Source organism: Fusarium solani (genome assembly GCF_023522795.1).
Source record: "Fusarium solani strain SB1 chromosome Unknown bctg00000004, whole genome shotgun sequence".
NCBI lineage: Eukaryota > Fungi > Ascomycota > Sordariomycetes > Hypocreales > Nectriaceae > Fusarium > Fusarium solani.
The window spans coordinates 983408-1001325 of record NW_027072152.1 but is presented as its reverse complement, the minus strand read 5'-3'; the positions used below and the strand labels follow the sequence as shown (position 1 = coordinate 1001325).

At 53.6% G+C, this 17918-nt stretch overlaps 7 protein-coding genes across 7 annotated transcripts; 4 read left to right on the top strand and 3 right to left on the bottom strand.

Annotated features, from left to right (window-relative positions):
• Nucleotides 1-238: 238 nt before the first annotated feature.
• Nucleotides 239-2357, top strand: MRS44_007393 (uncharacterized protein; the record flags this gene model as incomplete). The annotated part of the gene is made up of 4 exons (XM_065620515.1): nt 239-325; nt 380-395; nt 798-1885; nt 1938-2357. 4 exons carry the CDS (start codon nt 239-241, stop codon nt 2355-2357), a joined length of 1611 nt encoding a protein of 536 aa, XP_065476587.1.
• A 526-nt stretch (nt 2358-2883) lies between these two features.
• Nucleotides 2884-6198, top strand: MRS44_007392 (uncharacterized protein; the record flags this gene model as incomplete). Its single annotated transcript, XM_065620514.1, has 1 exon — nt 2884-6198. The coding sequence occupies one exon, from the start codon at nt 2884-2886 to the stop codon at nt 6196-6198; it is 3315 nt and encodes a 1104-aa protein (XP_065476586.1).
• Nucleotides 6199-6690: 492 nt separating this feature from the next.
• Nucleotides 6691-8154, bottom strand: MRS44_007391 (uncharacterized protein; the record flags this gene model as incomplete). The annotated part of the gene is made up of 2 exons (XM_065620513.1): nt 6691-7225; nt 7280-8154. The coding sequence occupies 2 exons, from the start codon at nt 8152-8154 to the stop codon at nt 6691-6693; spliced, it is 1410 nt and encodes a 469-aa protein (XP_065476585.1).
• Nucleotides 8155-8479: 325 nt separating this feature from the next.
• MRS44_007390 (uncharacterized protein) lies at nt 8480-8922 on the bottom strand (the record flags this gene model as incomplete). The annotated part of the gene is made up of 2 exons (XM_065620512.1): nt 8480-8537; nt 8627-8922. The coding sequence occupies 2 exons, from the start codon at nt 8920-8922 to the stop codon at nt 8480-8482; spliced, it is 354 nt and encodes a 117-aa protein (XP_065476584.1).
• A 1717-nt stretch (nt 8923-10639) lies between these two features.
• On the top strand, nt 10640-12466 carry MRS44_007389 (uncharacterized protein; the record flags this gene model as incomplete). Its single annotated transcript, XM_046271255.2, has 4 exons — nt 10640-10704; nt 10758-12163; nt 12212-12282; nt 12332-12466. The coding sequence occupies 4 exons, from the start codon at nt 10640-10642 to the stop codon at nt 12464-12466; spliced, it is 1677 nt and encodes a 558-aa protein (XP_046129075.2).
• Nucleotides 12467-13400: 934 nt separating this feature from the next.
• MRS44_007388 (uncharacterized protein) lies at nt 13401-13631 on the bottom strand (the record flags this gene model as incomplete). The annotated part of the gene is made up of 1 exon (XM_046281446.2): nt 13401-13631. The coding sequence occupies one exon, from the start codon at nt 13629-13631 to the stop codon at nt 13401-13403; it is 231 nt and encodes a 76-aa protein (XP_046129076.2).
• A 3296-nt stretch (nt 13632-16927) lies between these two features.
• Nucleotides 16928-17577, top strand: MRS44_007387 (uncharacterized protein; the record flags this gene model as incomplete). Its single annotated transcript, XM_065620511.1, has 2 exons — nt 16928-16989; nt 17241-17577. The coding sequence occupies 2 exons, from the start codon at nt 16928-16930 to the stop codon at nt 17575-17577; spliced, it is 399 nt and encodes a 132-aa protein (XP_065476583.1).
• Nucleotides 17578-17918: the final 341 nt, after the last annotated feature.

The following is a 17918-nucleotide window of genomic DNA, read 5'->3' as shown; positions in this document are numbered from 1 at the left end:
CCAGTCAAGGCCAGACTGAGCGCAGCAGTCTGTCACTGCCCGAGGTACGTACCCTTTACCCTTTTCCTTAGTACAATTAGACGGGCCCGTCTGTTTCGTGCCACGACGCCCGCGAGTCTCTGTTCCCTTTTTCCCTCCTTTGTCTGGGCCTCATCACGAACTTCTTGACGGCACGGCACGTCAATTGAATTCAGGGTTCTTCGTCGATGCTCCCAGTGAGCTTGTACAGCCAGCAGCCATGATTTTGCGGTATCCAGGTCGCCTGGTGCGACGCCTTAACGGGCAGGTCAGCTTTGGTCACTTGGCACCTTGGACTGGCCCGCGGGTCCGTCATTGGGGGCCAAGCAGTGCTACAAGCAGGCTGCGCTTTTCAACACAGAGCGGCAAAAGGAGAGGTACGTATGGATGCTGATTTGTCTGTTTCTGCACATTCTATTTTTGTTTTGTTACTGTACGCTTCTGGGGCCGTGATTGCATATTCGTTCTGCATCTGCCGCCTTGTTCAGGGGTCCAGCTTCGGCATCTGGCTTCTGCCCTGTCTAGCATCAACCCGAGCCGTCACTGAGATCGGCTTATGGCTTACATCGCGGTGCTCAATATGCACCTCCCATGCAATTCACGAGCCGTGTTTCTGATATGCAATATCTGGATCTTTGTCTACATGTCTGTCAATGGCTGCTTCATTCGCGACCCATGGCCTTTGATAAGCAGCATAGGCTACCATCCATGCCACTTCCTTACTTTACCATGTGGCAATGATCAACGTCCAATGCCGAGTGATAACTGACATGGGCGAGTAGAAGAAATCCCCGACGATGCACAGGGCCAACAAGGCCCCAACTTCTCTGCAGAGCCCACCCTGCTGGCTAAGATGGGAGAGTCGGCTGCCACGACTTTTGCATCCATACTGGTACTGGGCCTTGGCTTTGCGGCTGCTGGTTACATCTATCACAAGAGCTACAAGATGATTGTCCTCTCCAAGATGACTCGCGCTTTTGAGCCTGGTGATCCCGTCCTCGAACTGGCCGCCATTGGCAAGGATGTCCCTCATCAGCCTGGTAGTTCCAGTGAGCACTGGATACCACGTCCAGAGCAGGAGCGTATTGACGATATTGTCATGGGACGCAATGTTGGACACTACCATCTTTTGATTGGTGATAAGGGCTCTGGCAAAAGCAGCATGTTGATTGACGCAATGCGCAAAAACGATGGCGATGGTGTGGCCATGTTTGAAGCACATGCCGACCTCGAAATTTTCAGGATTCGTCTCGGTAAGGCTCTCGACTATGAGTTCCATGAGGACTATATCGGAGGCTACTTCAGCGAGAGGGGTCCACGTGAATCCACGGCCTTGCTTAACATTGAGCGCGCCCTCAACAAGTTGGAAAAGGTTGCCATGCAGAAGCGACGAGAAAGGGGCAAGCCACTGGTCGTCATTGTTAACCAGATGCATCTCCTTCGCAACGATGAAGATGGGCGAGATCTTATTGAACTCCTGCAACAGCGGGCTGAGCAATGGGCTGCCGCTAACTTGGTCACGATGGTCTTCAACTCTGACGACTACTGGATCTACGAGCGTCTGAAGCAGCTGGCCACCAGGATGGAGGTCCTCCCTGTCACTGACCTGCCCAAGCAGCAAGCTATCTCGGCCCTCCAGAGGTATCGTCAAAGATATTTCAGGGAGAATCTCGACAGTGCGATACTTGAGGAGATTTATGACAGGGTTGGTGGTCGTCTGAGCTTCTTGAACCGGGTGGCCAAGAGCAGAGATATGATTGGAACCTGCGAGAAGATCAAGGACATTGAGAAGAGATGGTTCCTCAACCAATGCTGGATCCTCGGTCCTGAGATGGATGACGATGTTATGGATCAGCAGAAGTGGGCGGTAAGTTGAGGCCATGCTGATTGACCTGGATTTGACATTGACAATTGTACAGGCCGCTGCCATGTGTCTGGCCAAAGCTCTGGTCGACAAGGAAGAGGAGATGTCGCAAACTTACGACCCCGATGTCGGCCACATCCTTCCTACGTATCCCTTCCATATTGCCCAGCAGATCATGACGAGATGCGACTTTATCCGAGAGCTCGACAGCCTGAACCTGTTCAGCATCACCAGCCAGGCGGATGTGCGCGCGAGCAGCGTTCCGATGCACCGAGCTTTCAAGGAGATCTGCGCCGAGCCCAACTTTGAGAAGCATCTGGAGGGTACGATCCAGAGGATTGCCGACATTGAGAGTTTGGGCCGAACTCGCGAGCTGGTGGCCAAGGACTTGGTCCTGGGCGGTCAGTACGAGATCGAGCAGAACCGAAAGGGCATCACGGTGAAGCTCAAGGAGGCGGAGAAGGAAGACGATTAAACGCCTTCATGATTACCCTGGTCACGTTCCTTTGGAGAGAAGTCAAGACTAATGACGTTGTTCCTTTGTATTTGGATGGATGGTTTGGGAAAAGCCGGGTCTCTCTGGAAACGGCTGGGAGAGAAGAGGTGAAAAGGCGCTGGTGAATGGATGACTTTGGTCTCTGGTGAAGCGACCTGTACAACAGCTGATAGCATAGATTTCCTTGGCTCATGTCGACACAACTGTCAATTTCCCTAGAGTACTCGTAATGTTTAACAAGAAGTTATTTTGTAGTACACCTTGGATCGTATCATTTGTCCTGGGAGCTCTAGCAACGGAGCTTGGTGAGTTGATGCCTGACCCACAAGGCAACAACCCCTGGTTGTCACGAAAACACCCAACACTGCAGCTCGCCTCAGGGTAACGCGCTGCCAGTTTTTTCCTGCAGCCCCACACCCTTTTTTCAAATCCCCTTACCCTACACATGTCCTCTTCGCGCGTGCTCTGAACAAGAGAAAAGACATCGACGCCTAGAAGCTCATCGATGTCGTCCAACGGCGCCGGCAATAGCAAGTGGCCTGATTTCCGGCTTGCGTCGACCCTCTGGTCCCTCATGGGCTCACCGTCCAACGGGCCAGATAAGCAAACTCCCACCGACCGTGCCGAGAATCACGACCACGACCGCGAGCAACACCAAGAGAAGAACCCAGACGCCGACCGCGACGGCGAGCCGCAAGACTCATATACACCCGCCCAAGCGATGATGGATTCCAGAGACCAGGCAATTGACGGCCTGGGCGGCTTCGATGGCTTCGAGCACGACCCCCAGGTCGACACAGAGGAAGGCGCGCAAGAAGACGACTTTGGCGCGCTCGAGATGTTCGACAGCAACGCTGCACAAGCTCCCTACTCCTCGCAAGTAAACGACGCGTCATTTGACAACCGGGCCCCCGAGGCGATCATGGATGAGGACACACCTTCATCCCAGAACCGAAAATCCAAACGCGACAAGAAGGAGCGCAAGAAGAAGGGAACCACCACCGACAGTGCATCTCCCCAGATCCCGACCGAGGAAGAATCTTCGCGCAAGCACAGAAAGTCCAAGAGAAAGGCTGCCTCGCCAGTCGAGATCCCCGACAGCCTCGGCGAAAACAATGCATCAGCTGCCGACCAGGCCCAGCTCCAGGAAGCCTCAGCTGTTGATCTAAACGAAGAAAACGCCGTCCCTGCTACACAGCCAAAGCGCAAGCGCAAGGCCTCTGATTCCACCGATGGGAAGCAACGCAAGAAGCGGAAGCCCCATGATGACGAGGCCGAGTCCCAAGACGTCGTACAGGGAACACAGGAAGGTGAGGAGCCTGTGCCGGGTGAGCAACTCAACGGCCGCGACACTCAGGCCGCCTCATTTCTATACACCAGAAACGCGACTCGCGCAGATGCAATCTATGATGATATTGCAGACAGTGCCCCCAATTCACCCAGCAATGCTCGCCTGCAGCTACGTGAGGCTCGTTCACGAGAGGGTAGTGCCCCCGTCGACACACATCAGGACGAGATGGATGTCGATGCTCCCATCTCTCAGCAAAACCTTGGCGATGTCACCGATCGAGATCTAGGCACCGACTCATTCGCACTTAACGGCTCCGCCAACGCTGCTGACCATGATGTCGAGAACCTGGCTAGAGAAGCATGGAATGAGCATGTCAACGGACAAACTCACCCTGAAAACCAAGACCCCTATAGCCAGCCAGATATGGAGATCCCAACTTCAGCTCAGCGTCCCCAGGCCCACGATGTCTACGACGTTCCTGGCAGTCCCATCCAGACCCCCCATCCGCCAAGCACCGCCCCCAAGAGAACACGGTCTTCGGCCAAGGGTTCGTCGAAGAAGGCCAAGCCCACATACTTTGAAAAGTCGCCATCTCCAGAGGTACAGCAAGATGGACTTGCTCCCCTGCCATCACCTTCTGCCATGACACCCAAGCCTCGAGGTCGAGCTAAGAAGGCCGCGAGACGTAGAAAGGTCGAGCCCCAGTCATCCCAGCCCATGCCAGATGACGACGAGGAGGGTGAAGAGAGCAGTCAAGCGCGTCGCAACCGAATGTCCGGTTACACCCAGGGCCGCTTCAGCGACCAAGAGCTCGGCCGTATCGCACAAGCAGTTGAGAGCTACAGGGTAGAACACGACATGCAGCAGTACCAGCTCAACGAGATGATCCACGCCCCTGGAGGCACAACTGCCGGCGATGAGCATGCTGCCCTCTGGGTGCGCATCTTTGAGACTTGCCCAGACCGACACCGACAGAAGATCATCAACATTACTCGCAAGAAATTCCACAACTTTGTTGCTCGTGGCACCTGGACTGTTGAGCAGGACACTGAACTTCGCGACCTGATCGAGATCCATGGCACAAAGTGGTCCAAGATTGCTGCCATCATCAACCGCCACCCCGAAGATCTTCGAGATCGCTACCGCAACTACATTGTTTGTGGAGACGCCCAGCGAAAGGACGCCTGGGACGAGACGGAGGAGGGCCACCTCACACAGTATGTGATGGAAGCTATGGGTGCCATTGACGAGTTGCGACGCATTCAACCATCCCGTGAGCTGCTTAAGAAGCCTTACGAGGAGCTCATCGATTGGCAAAACATCAGTGAGCGTATGATGAGAACACGAAGCCGACTCCAATGCATCACCAAGTGGAAGGCCATGAACATCAAGACCCATGGTAAGGACAAGCTGGTATCTACTCAACCTGATGCTCCCATCACGTTCCGCCTGGAGAAGGCCCGCCGACAAATCCAGTCGATGCCCGAGGAGGAGCGTTACCGCATGATCATGGCGATCCAAAGCTCACCCGCCATGGAGGAAGCAAAGATTCCCTGGCAGCGGTTGGTTGACAAGCGATTCCGCAACAGCTGGCATCGTCCGACCCAGATGCTTCTCTGGCGACGCCTCAAGCAGACTGTTCCCAATTGGCAAGAGAAGAGCGTGCGAGACTGCGCCCAGTTTCTCACAGACCTCTACAACCAAAATGGCCAACTTCCCAACGTCGATGATGACCATTTCGACGACGCCGATGAGACGGGGTTTTTGAACACTATTCCCAAGGCCATCGTCCCCGGCTCACAACACGCGAACCACAATGCCGATCCCGTTAGTGACGCTTTCATTCGCGAGGAGGGAGACGTTGAGCCCCAACTGGGCGAATACCCCATTCCCGATGAGCATATTCAGCCTGACTTGCCGATCGAGCCAATGGACCATGTCGAATCTTCTGTGCCCATGGCCATGATGGAGCCGGCCGCTCCCGATGCCCCTATTGCGCCTATCGAATCCACCGACATTGACATGGTTGATCCAGCTCTTGCCATGGAGCCGATTGAGACTTCTCAACCCGTGGAGGTTGCAGAGACGGCCCAGCCTGAAGAGACACCCCAACCTGAGGAGACACCCCAACCTGAGGAGACTGTCCAACCTGAGGAGCCCACTGAGACTGTCGATTATGTCGAGCCCGCTCCTCCCAAGGCAACTCGCACCGCGAAGAGGACAGGAATGGGCAGGGCGAAGGCACCAAAGGCCCCCAAGGCGCCTCGCAAGTCGACAGTCAAGTCCACCCCTTCCAAGCCTACTCCCGCCAAGCGAAGCTCCCGACGTCACACAGCTGCCTACCAGGACCCTACTGAGGATCCTGGGACGCAAGCTGCCGATGCACAAGAGGTTGAGCAGCCGCGCCTGCGTAAGAGAAGGGTCCTCTCCAGGTTCCGCTCTATCAATGCCGTCGAAGAGGTTGACCCCAACGATTCGGACAGCGTGATGGATGATATGGAGGATCTTCCTGCCCGTGTCGCTGTCTAATGAATGACGGACGATGGTGAAGAGGGCAGAGGAGATGCGAGTGCCTCCTTTGAGGCTTAAGAAGTGCTTAGATTTTTGGACCGGATTCAGATGGGGACTATCATAGCATGCATGTATGAGTAGCCACAGCGAGGGATATTAGCGGAGAGCTAAGCGTGTAATTAGAGGTCTCTCAGGGTTGCTCTGCTCTACTGATTGGGGACAAGGAGACGTGCCAACGACATTGTTTTTGTAAGGAACCGTTTTTTCACGAACAAAGAACTTTCTAGTCAGAATTTAAATTCATTATCACAAACACTGTGATTCTACGTGTCTTGAGGGGGTCGAGTTTTGAAGTTTGTAAAGTTTTGGTATCATATCTCATCATGTCCTACTTGATCATCTACTAAAGCACCGGTTTTTGAAGCCCCCATACGGGGCAGATCATTCAAACACATCTCCTGCTCCAGACTCCACTGCCGGATATCCCATCCCTAAGCAAAGCCTTGCACCTTAACGAATCTCGGGATCACGCATGAAGTCGGGGATAGACAGTCCCCCGGCGCCGGGCTCATACTGAGCTGGATCTCTCTGCACACTGCTGACTCTGACCCGTCCAACATCTCCCTCAGCACGGCGGATAGCGCCATCAACAAGGCCGACGGCGTCGCTGACGGGGTTTCCATCGCGGCCGGGGGCGAGGGCGGACTCGTTGTCGAAGGAGTAGATCTTGATGCCGCGGAGGTGCGTGTCCTTTCCGTTCTGGTGGTTCTCGAGGATCTGCATCTGCAGGACCCAGGCGACGAGGGTGTTGCCGTCAGGGTCGCCGCCAGCGCCGGCGACGGGGACCTGCTGCCAACCGACGGGGTTGTCGAGGGCCATGGTTGCGAACTCGATGAGGTTGTTCTCGCCGGTGCCGGCCTTGAAGACGACCTTGGTTGGTGTGTACGACTCGTCTTCATTGTAGTCCACGTAGAAGCGAATGTCGCGGATGTCGACGCGGCGGGTGAAGTACATTGTGAGCTTGTGTGGCTGAGGACCGTCGGACCTGGGTATGTCAGTTTCTAGTGCATACAGAGGGTGATGCTGAGTGTAGACTTACTGCCAGTACATCTTGAGATCGTCACTCTTGAGCTCTTCAACGCCGTTGCCGGGCTTGTGGCTGCTGACGGTGAAGCGAGCAAGGTTGGAGATTTCCTTGAGGCCAGCAGTGGCTGGGTCGATGAGATGGGCAACCTCCTCAACATCTTCGTCCTCTGCGGGCTCATCCTCCTCCTCGATGCTTGTGGTTTCGGCCTCGTACTGCTCGGGAGACATGGCCTCGTTGTCGTCAATCTCTTCCTCCTCATCGTCGACTTGCTCGGCGCCTCGGTTGTTGTAAGGGCTGGGGATCTGAGGGGCAGCGGTGGTGCCGGGACGGGCCATGCCCAGGACGCTGAGGTCGGGCTCGGAGCCCGAGTCGTCGGAGTCGAGGAGAGGCATACTCAAGCGTGGGTGATCGGCGGGCTGAGCAGCTAGCATGTCGTTAATTTCCATTTCAACTTCATCCATTGCCTGTTGGAGTTGTTCTTCAATGGCCGAGTCGATGAGATCGAGAAGAGACTCGTCCAACTCGACACCGTCAGTGTCGATCAAGTCGAGGTCTATCAAGCCGGTGCCCGGAATGATCGCACGACGCACGGTCTCCGAGTAGCCAGTCAAGTTCTCAACAACTTCCTCGACAGCGGCAATTTCCTCGTCAACATAGATGGGAGCGTCCAGCGTGTCGATGGAGGCGAGGAACTCGGCCTCCTGAGCGATGGCCGAAAGATTCTCCTGGCCTGTGGAGTAGAGAGGGATGTTTGTGCACCGGCCTTGGCGGTTGAGGCGACTGTTGCACTTGATAGGAAGTTCTTGGAGGGGAGCTCGCTTGAGGGGCTTCTTGTTCTTGAGGGGAGTGTGCCGAACGTTGGTGGAACGGCGGCGGAGAGCGGGCATGTTTGCGGATGGATTGCGGATTCTTCAAGTGATTGAGGTAGAAAAACGAGCAATCGAAAGAGATGATCTTGCGAGAAGAAAGATTGAAGATGTGTGAAGTTGAAGAAGATGAATTGGGTGGTGGGAAGTGTTGAGTGTGAAGTGGTCGAGGAGAAGAGCAAGAGGTGGGAGAAGGGTGAGGGCCTTTCTGGTGATTTTTGCGATCATCCGAAAAGGGAAGATTCCAAAGTCCAAATGAGGTCATATCCTCGATGCCAGTGACAGATAATCATCACCAAGGGCTTCAGGCGCATTTCAACTGGTAGATGCGCTGCATCCAGAGGCGTCACTTTGTATTTGCACTAACAGGGGGTTTGGCACTGGCAAAGGCTGCATGAACGACACTGCAACTGGCAGAGCAATGCAAGCGTGGGGCAAAATACTTTCAAAAAGAGATCGGACGAAAAAGAAGAAGACGAAGAGGTAGACCTACTCACTTCTATAAAGCCGAAACGGGTTCGGAGGAGGTGCTCGACGACGCCGTTGATCGGGAGGCTGATCGGGCGTCCGATGCAGCGCAGCAGGGGCATCAGGGGTTACCAGCGCCGCCGCAGGTGATGCTCCCTGGGCTGGAGGAAGTCTAGCAGGGCCGCTGGGGGTTCCAGCGGGTGAAGATGTGTTCGGTATGGTACCTCCAGGTCCTTGAGGGCTTGAAGCGGCGGCGGCGTTGGGAGTGGTATGGGCAGCAGCTACATGGCGGGCACGCCGCGAACCCCGCGTGATATCCATGGCAGCAACAGCAGCAGCAGGCGCCTACCCGATGAACGGCAAACACGTGCAATGGTTTGTGGCAAAGGGAACCTGCACTGCAGACTGGCTGTCCTGTCCTGTCCTGTCACTGCAAGGCGGCAGACATCAATGTCAATGGCGACTGGCAGGACTTGCATGCGCAATTCGATTTACACGCGCGGGTAGGGGAGAAAAGTGACGTGAGTGGGTGGCTTGTCGTTGAAGCGTTGACGCGTGGTCACGTGTTGTCTTTACCCACCATCATCTGCTTCGTCTCTCTGTGTTAGTACCAGCCTCAATATCATCTCAATCATCAAAACTACATGTCACCACTCTTGGGCATCACCGTCCCTTGCTCCTCTTGCGTGATCAGTTCCACTTCCCCTCAATGAGAGAATTTACCCCTCATGACCTGATTGAAGCTCACCCAAGCGAGCTGTGCGCTTTCATCCTGACCCCAGAGTAAGGGTCCTGATACCCCGCCAAACCAACCTCTTTTCTGCCTCGCCGATGAAGCCATCCCCGCATCCAACTGTCTAGCCTCTTAGCCGTTGGTCCCTTTGAGCAGAAGCTAGATTTCGACCTTTTTTCAGGATTCGATCCAGTCCCTGTCACCGACCGCTACTTACGCGAGACGCATTGCCAACTTTGAGGTTGTCCAGCTGTGGGTCGAGAGCCACATTATGCCTCTTCCGGAGCCGAATGCATCTCGGAGGCTTCGGACTTTGCTTTTCGCCGCCACCCGGCATCCCATCACATCACAGCACGACGTTGAAGCCTAAGGTTTCCACTAACTGGTCCCAGATATCATCACGCCTTGATGATCTTCGATGCCGTTGAATTCGATTCAGAGTCTCCTTACAGTGAAATCAACGAGGCCGGTTCCCATCCAGCCTCCCCCGCAAAGGCGCCCTGACCATGTCAGACAGCCAGCAAGCGTCTCCTTACCTTGGTCCTGGGTACAGCATGTCTCAACCTTAACCTGCGAGACCGCACCAAGCATCTGAGCGAGGCATGCAAGTGATCGCGTGGTTGCGCGTCAAAGCCGCATTAGCGCTCAGTGACATGAAACGACAGCTTCTCTGTGATCTTCCATGGAGAAAGAAGTTTTTTCCCCTTCCAAGTCGGTTTAGCGAGTTCCTTTGCTGCACGACCTACGTATGTCGTTCAACTTGAAGCACCGCCTGTGGGCCTCTCAGCCAGCCTCACTTACAGCCTTGATCCCAGCTCCTCCACCCGTAGCTAGCTCGCCTCGTCTGCCTCGTCCCATTGGCAACGATCTGGGTTCTGTTTGCAAGCTACCGGCATCGTCGAGATCCTTTTGCTGCTACCGGCTACGTCATTCTCACCACGACTTATCTACCGGACCTCCCCGCTCGCCACGTCGGCTTACAGACCTTCAGGGACCTCCCATGGACAAGACCCTTCAGACTTTTCAAGATCCAAGCTTAAGCCCACCTTTTTCTTCCACGCATGCAAGTCAGGGCTCGCTCGCAGCCATCTCAGCTATTCTTTGCGGCCGATGCAATCTGGCGCCGAGGCTCCTTCGAATGCCTCCATCCCCACACTGGGACCTCCAGCGATGTCATTTGCAAGGGTTGATTGAGAGAATCAGGGCCGAGTCGGGGTGATGGGGATCTTGGGGGAACCCTGAGTACAGCCTCTTCGTCGAGAGCTCGAAGGCATAAATATCGAGGGCATCTCGATGGTGGCAATCATGAACCAACAGCTAGCAAAGCAGCAGCAACAGCAGCACAAGAATCGAGGGCTTCTCTCGAGTTCGTATTTCGGTTGATGTCTCTTGATTCTTTGCCTTCTATTGAAACATCTTTGAGATCCCCTACCCCTGATTTCGACATGTCCTCCCTACACACCCCCAGTGTCACCCGCTCGGCTCGCAGTACACCTGCAGCCAATGTGTCGGCCTATAGCCCTCCAGGAGAGGCCATCAGCTCCCCAAACAACGAGAGCGTACCCTTTGCACCTCCTGGCTCCCCTACAGATCAGCAACCTTCACGAAACTCGGAAGCCGACACCATTGTACCCCTTCAGCCCGCTCCCAGCCATGAAGCCATTCGATCAAGACCCGGTTCTCGTACTGGTGCTTATGCCACTCCCAAAGGCGCAACTCGATTCTCCCATGATGTAGATCCTCTTCAGCACTCGGGGGGTTCCATGAAGTCTCAACGACGTCGCTTCCGTGAAGACTGGGACTTTGACCAAGAGCCCCGTGACCACCCTACCCTTGGCGACTACGAGCGATACTGGCGCAACGAGGGTCGTCCAGAGCGCTACACCTCTCGGAGAAGCAACTGTCCTCCCCCGGCGTTCATGAACCGTCGTCGAACTGCGCCCCATGACTCTGATGAAGATCTCTACAATGATGATCTCCGCTACGCCAAGGATCCATTCGAGAGTACCCGGGGACGACGGCTGACGGACGAAGAGATGGGCTACCATCCAGGTCGTCTCAACCATCAACGCCGTCCCTCTTCTAGCCATGGTGTCAACCTTGCCTCGGGCCGCCTCGATTGGAACAACCTGACTGCCCATGAAAAGGCCCAGGTGATGCGCCTCCCCTTGACCCAGTGGATGAACTCCGATTTCAAGAACCACTTTGTGGCCAGTCTAGGAGAGTTTATCGGCACCACAATGTTCCTCTTCTTTGCTTTTGCTGGTACAGAGGTTGCCAACATTCAGTCCAACACCAGCGCCAAGACTACTACGGGAGAGTCGACTGGTTTCTCCGTCTCTACCCTTCTGTATATCTCCATCATCTTTGGTTTCTCTCTTATGGTCAACGTCTGGGTCTTCTTCCGCATCAGCGGTGGTCTGTTCAACCCAGCTGTTACCATTGCCATGCTTATGGTCAAAGCTATTAGCCTGACACGAGCTGTCTGCCTTTTCATCTCCCAGATCCTCGGCGCAATGCTTGCCTCTGTTGTTGTGCTTTACCTTTTCCCAGAGGCGTTCAATGTCAGGACTACACTGGGAGGCGGAGCATCGCTAGTCCAGGGAGTGTTCATCGAGGCTATTCTGACGGCTGAGCTGGTGTTTACCATCTTTATGCTTGCCAAGGAGAAGCACCGTGCCACCTTTATCGCCCCCGTTGGTATCGGTCTGGCTCTGTTCATCGCCGAGATGGTGGGTGTTCAGTTCACTGGAGGTTCTCTGAACCCAGCCCGAAGCTTCGGTCCTTGTGTGGTTACTGGCACCTTTGACACTGAGCATTGGATCTACTGTAAGTCTTGAAATTCTTGATTGGCTTTCGAATACTAACGAGTAACAGGGGTTGGTCCCTTTATTGGATCTCTCATTGCTGTGGCGTTTTACTGGTTTATCAAGACTCTGGAATACGAGGTGAGTCCTTTGCTCTACACCATTGATGCATGTTACTAATGGACTATAGATGGCCAACCCTGGCGCTGATGGTGATGATGCCAACGACCCTACCAAGAACCCCGAGAAGCGAGCCGAGATCCAGGCGTCCAAGCCACCCTCTATCCAGTTCGGCCTGGGCAAGTCGCCTTCAATCCGCAGCTAGACGGGGCTTTACGAAGCATGACAGAAATGACTGCAAGACATACGATAACATGAACGATTGCAAGAGGAAGTGAGTGAATGTACGAAGGAATGGAACAATGGACAGATCAACGATCGCATTCGATGAGCACACATACAAGACGAAAGAAAAAGAAGGAAAACTGCGCGATATGAAGGAATGATTTATGTACGCATCTATTTGGAGTTTTGGCGTTTTTTGCTTGCTTCCCAGCGTATTTGGCTGCCGGAAGTTAATGTCCTCCAGAAGAAGGGGGATTGGTAGAAAGGATAGACAGGCGAATCAATCTATGGTGTATCCTTCACCGACTCTTTTCATTGATAGCCTCAGTCACATACTCCTGGTGATACTCTGAGCAGCATGAACACTACCATCATCGTCCCGTGCCTTCTGGCTCTTTTTCTCGTTACGCTTCTACACCTAAGCAACTCTTGCAGGGTATTCTCATAGACATCATAGGCAACTCGTCACTTGACATGCAATCAAAGATCTACGATAGGCAGTTTCGCATCAAGGAACATGAATGAGTTGAGAAAGTTGTTTTGATTGTGCCATCTCCGAGATTAAAAAAGTAGAGGTGAAAGAACATGTGTAGAGATCATGCCTGGACCCACAAACCACAGTCAACAGGCTGGACAAGCTCATCCCCCAAATCCACCATTTCCCTCGGCGGTGACATATTCCATTCCAAAAAGTCGTTGATGATATGATCTGGAGTTGCTGTAGTTTGGCATTCGATGGCCGCTCGGTGTTGGGTCACCCTTCAAAGCGTCGAGGTGATGTAGAGTGGTCTGCCTCTAGATGTCAGTGAGAAGTTGTGAGTTGATGTTCAGAGTAGTATACATACCTGACGAATCTTGTTGTTTCAAGTTCCAAGTCGTATCATTGGGGTGTGGGTGGTAACCCAAGTGATGCTTTAGTCGTCATCGAGGTTAAAGGCAACAAGGACGGGTTCCTCCACGTGGACAGAAATGATGACGGTCTCATGGTTCTGGCGGCGGTAGCGTCTCCAGCTCCAGGTGGCGTGGAGGTACACGGACAGGGAGAGCAAAAAGACGATGAAGATGGTGAGGCCAATTCCGACCCCGCCGTTCTCGGCGACTGGCTCCAGCAGGGGGTCGAAGTCGGAATCGTGCGAGTTAGACATTGCGGTTTCTTGGTTTCGGGTGTTGTTGACGGGTGTTTTGGGTGATGGTTTGAGTGATGGGTTGAGTTGATATCTGGGCTGTCGAAGTGTTTTCGATATCGTGGTGAAGGAGAGGAGAAAGAGGATGGCTTCGTGGAATGGAGTTGAGGTTTTATATGTCGAGGAAAACAATAGAGCTTGTTTTGGATATTAAATGAATAGATCTAGATGTGTATGCCTCGCATTGTGTTGAATTGATGCTCAGATTCGGCACCTGGCGGCCACTGACAATGACGTTGCGATAGGCTACAGCAGAACTAGCTCTGATCAGAAATATCTCACTTGAGGTTCATTTCTCATATGCAGTTCTTCTTCTGCCCTTTTAGGAATCCTCAGATCGACCTCTATTTGTGTGCCTAGTACTGGCTCCCAAAATCACACAATCCACCCTGATAGTGTCAAGGTCGGATCTGATGCCGAGCTGAGGGGCTTTCATTGTTGCCCCGGCGAGCCATTCTGGTATGCACTTCACCATTGTCTCTTTAAATTCCATTATGGGCTTAGAGACCTCAAGTTGAATGAAGCAGTAAGTTGTTGTCTGAGATTTGGATTCTGGGTGTGGTTGAACCTGTCCAATGAAATGCTCTAGCTCACGAGGTGCATTTCCGTATCTGGGCATGAAATCTTGAGATCGGTAGGAGAAGCATGCAAGCGTAAAGAGGCACGATTGTATCATTCATTGACAGCTCATTGCTGACTTAGTAAATGTTGACCTTTACAGGACAGTGAATATGGCAGAAAGGACGTTGAGGGCACATCCTAAGTGTTGCAACCGTCGAAGCGATCACGCCAACAGACAGAATGCGAATTATTGCTCTCCTCGTCAACAAGCTCACTAAGAAGCCCCGTTGGCTCAGTGGTAAAGCGTATCACTAGTAATGATAAGATCACTGGTTCGATTCCAGTACGGGGCATGTGAACTTGTTTTTTTGTTACCTTTTCATCCATTTTTTTGGTCGATCAAGTGATGTTGTGGATGAATGGTATCTGGAAACGCGTATCATTAACCGTCGATAATGGGTGGGTTGTGTTATGCCTTGGCTGTTATCTTTTTGAAACATTCCCCTTCTGGCGAGTTCACGTGGTGGCTTTACGGGGATGGGAAGAAGGCCTCATGGAAAAATTGATCAGGTGCTTCTAGAATCTGACAGGAACAAATGCTCAGACCGTGGGGGTTGGCCCTGGTAGTACAGGGAGGTGATGATATTGGGAGAGCGAAAGGGCTTGAAGTGACGCTGGCTTGGTTGAAACTGAGATGAAGCAGGACGAAGCGACATCTCAGAATACGAATCTAGACAGGGCGCCCTCGCATTAGAGTAAGTTGGTAGGCAGCAAGACGTCGTCGCACAGGATTCGACAGGGAGGCTCTGTTGCCAAGAAGAAAGTTTACACGAGCCAGACACGAGGTTTCGCGAATAGCATCCTCGTTCAAATATCCTACCCTGAACCTCGGGCTCGAGTGGTTGCGCAAAGTGCCTAAACCCCAATCAAGATAACCATCCTGGCCCCGTGAGAGATGAGATGGAAATGCTATGGTCAGGGCAGCCATAGTTGGGTTGGTTAGATCCCGTGATGTGAGTGGCTCGTGATGATAGACATAGATAACTCAGGTCAGGTCCCGACGGCCACGTTCTGATGCACGGCAGCCGTGATGTGATGACCTCACAAGCGTATTTCATGCATACATGGCACACTACACTACCTTCCCCCAGACAAAAGCGGAGATGGGCCATCTGCGCGCGGGTGCAAATGAGCAAAAAGGCGCATGCGGGATGCTTAGTGTCATGGGCATGAGCCCTCATGAGACCCTTGCCCCCCTGGGGGAGGACGCATTCATTAATGACTTTTTTTTTGTCTGGAATGGGAACAGTTTCACGCGACGGGTAAAGAGATGGAATGAGATTGATTTCTTGTGTCAACTGGTCTCGGATAAAGCCAAGGGGGGTGTTTGGGCAGCTCCAATCTTAATCGCAGGGCAAATTAAGATTGATGTCATACGCCCACTGGCCCCCTGGAATTGGGCATGTATTGATGGTGATGGGCACTGCCGAGCCGAGCTTCATTTGCCTCGAGGTTAGCTGAGTGGAAATTGTCATCTTTTGAAGGAAGCTACATGAGTTTGAGGTCTGCAGTCGTGATTGGTGATGCACGTGAGATCCATGGGTTGGATGGTCGCCGATGACTGCTGCTGCGCGCGTCAGGAGTAAAACGAAACACGGATACTGTAAAAATAGACGGGTTGGTTATTACGTCTCATGCGGTCCTGTCATGCAGGAGCGGTAACAGCTACAACAGCTATCGGCTTCTCCGCATCCGTCATTCACTTCATCTCTCGCAGACGAGGAAATCTGATGATGGGGGCGTGTCAACACTCCCTCTTTAAATGCTATCTCGGCTCTCATTTTACCACTTTCTCAATAGACCCAAGGCAAGGGGCACAATTCAAATAACCAGCCAATCTCGTGTCCGAGAGCCAATTGGGGCCTGGAGGACACATAGAGAGGTCGACTTGTCATCTGCGATAGCGTGCGGCTGTTGGCATGACGAGACTGTGAGGTGCATGCATGATGCGCCCTCCTCGTTATCCTTTGTCCATTAATTAGATGGGTTATGGTTACCCAGACAAAGGAGACGCCATGTCTTGGGCCCTTTTTTTTTTCTCCTGCTGACACTTGGATCCCCGAGGACCTGTCACTTGGGCACAAGTCTATCGTGTTCATCTAACAACCATGTAACTCACATTCTAGTGTCTACTCGATCGATGTCTTTGGTGATGATCATTCTCGTCTCCTTTTCCCATCTGCCAAACAAAACATTCACACCCTCCATGCATTGACCGCACGCCCCCTGAAGGCAGGTTGCTAATTCCAGGGGACCTGCTGCCCTAAGCCCCGCTGGGCAGTCCCTCTGAACCATTAACCATTAACCGCTAGGGAGTGGAGGGGTCCAGGAGCTGTCCCCTGGGCGGTAGGTGGGGGGAGCCTGCCGAGGGAGATGCGCCAGTCGCTAGCTCCAAGGTACTACCCGTCCCTTGGAACTTGAGTCGGGGATGCGGTACGGCCTTGGGAAGGTACAAAGTAAGTTGTTTCGGGGGGAACCTGCCGACCTTTCTTTCACCTCTACTTTCTTTCAAACCTCCCTCCTCCCTCCCTCCATCTCTCATCTCTCCTTCATCATCCAACATCTTCTTAATTCCTTCCGTGATACCCTCATATCTCTTCGATCGCATTATATCCTCCATATTCTAATCGCCCGCCATGACTCTCACCGATGAGGAGCTCGACCGTGACTGGCAGCCCAGCGGCCGTCGCCCCCAATCGTCCGTCTCCCCTTTATGCCTCCCCATTGACGGTTGAAACGATGCCGTCGATGCACTCGTCAGTGGCGCGCGCGCAGAGCTAACCGTTACATCCTCGACAGAACCATCGCCCGTTCTTTCTCAGCGGAGCTGATGGACATTTTTCGCATCGAAAACTCACTGAGCGACCTGGACCAGCAAGTCCACGACAAGTTGGTCCACCACTTTCAACTCCTTGACCAGGGCGCCGATGCCTAACCTCGTATCTACAGGAAGCAAACTGTCGACAAGAACACGGAGGAGCTTGCCTCGCTTGAGGCTCGTATCCGTGAGATGGAGGACCGCCTCCGCCGCTCCGCTCCGGGCGGATCGCGACCCTCTCTGGCCCAGGTCGTCAACAAGGGCGCCGCCGACGACGACCAGCAGCACAACCAGAACCTTCAGGCCGAAGACGCTTCCAAGGATGACGCCAAGGCCCGTTCACGACCAGGCACCGCCCGCGCCACCCAGCAGGCCCCGTCCTCGGGCAACATGCCCCCGACCCCGGGTGCCAGTGAAGGTGAATACTATGTCGTCACCCACGCTGACTTGCGAGACGGGCCCCGCTGACGAAAAGATTGACTTTCAAGACGGAGACCATGAATAGAGAGCATAAGGACGACATTCGACTATAGGCCATTTTAATCTTCTCACAAGGCCCAGTCAAGTCTCAGGAGACCAAAGCACCCCCTGCCGCGGTGGATCTCATCTCACACGAGCATCATGTGCGGAGAAGGCCATCGAAACCGCTCACTTGTCTCAAGACCGGCTCGATGGCACCTCCGCGACCGGGGTTAGCTTCGCATTGTTATTTTGGATGTTCACGAATCAGGCCTGGGCGCATCACCAAACGTTCATGCCCACGGCTGCTTGTCATGTATACTGGTTGTTGGAGTTTCTGGGGTCTGAGG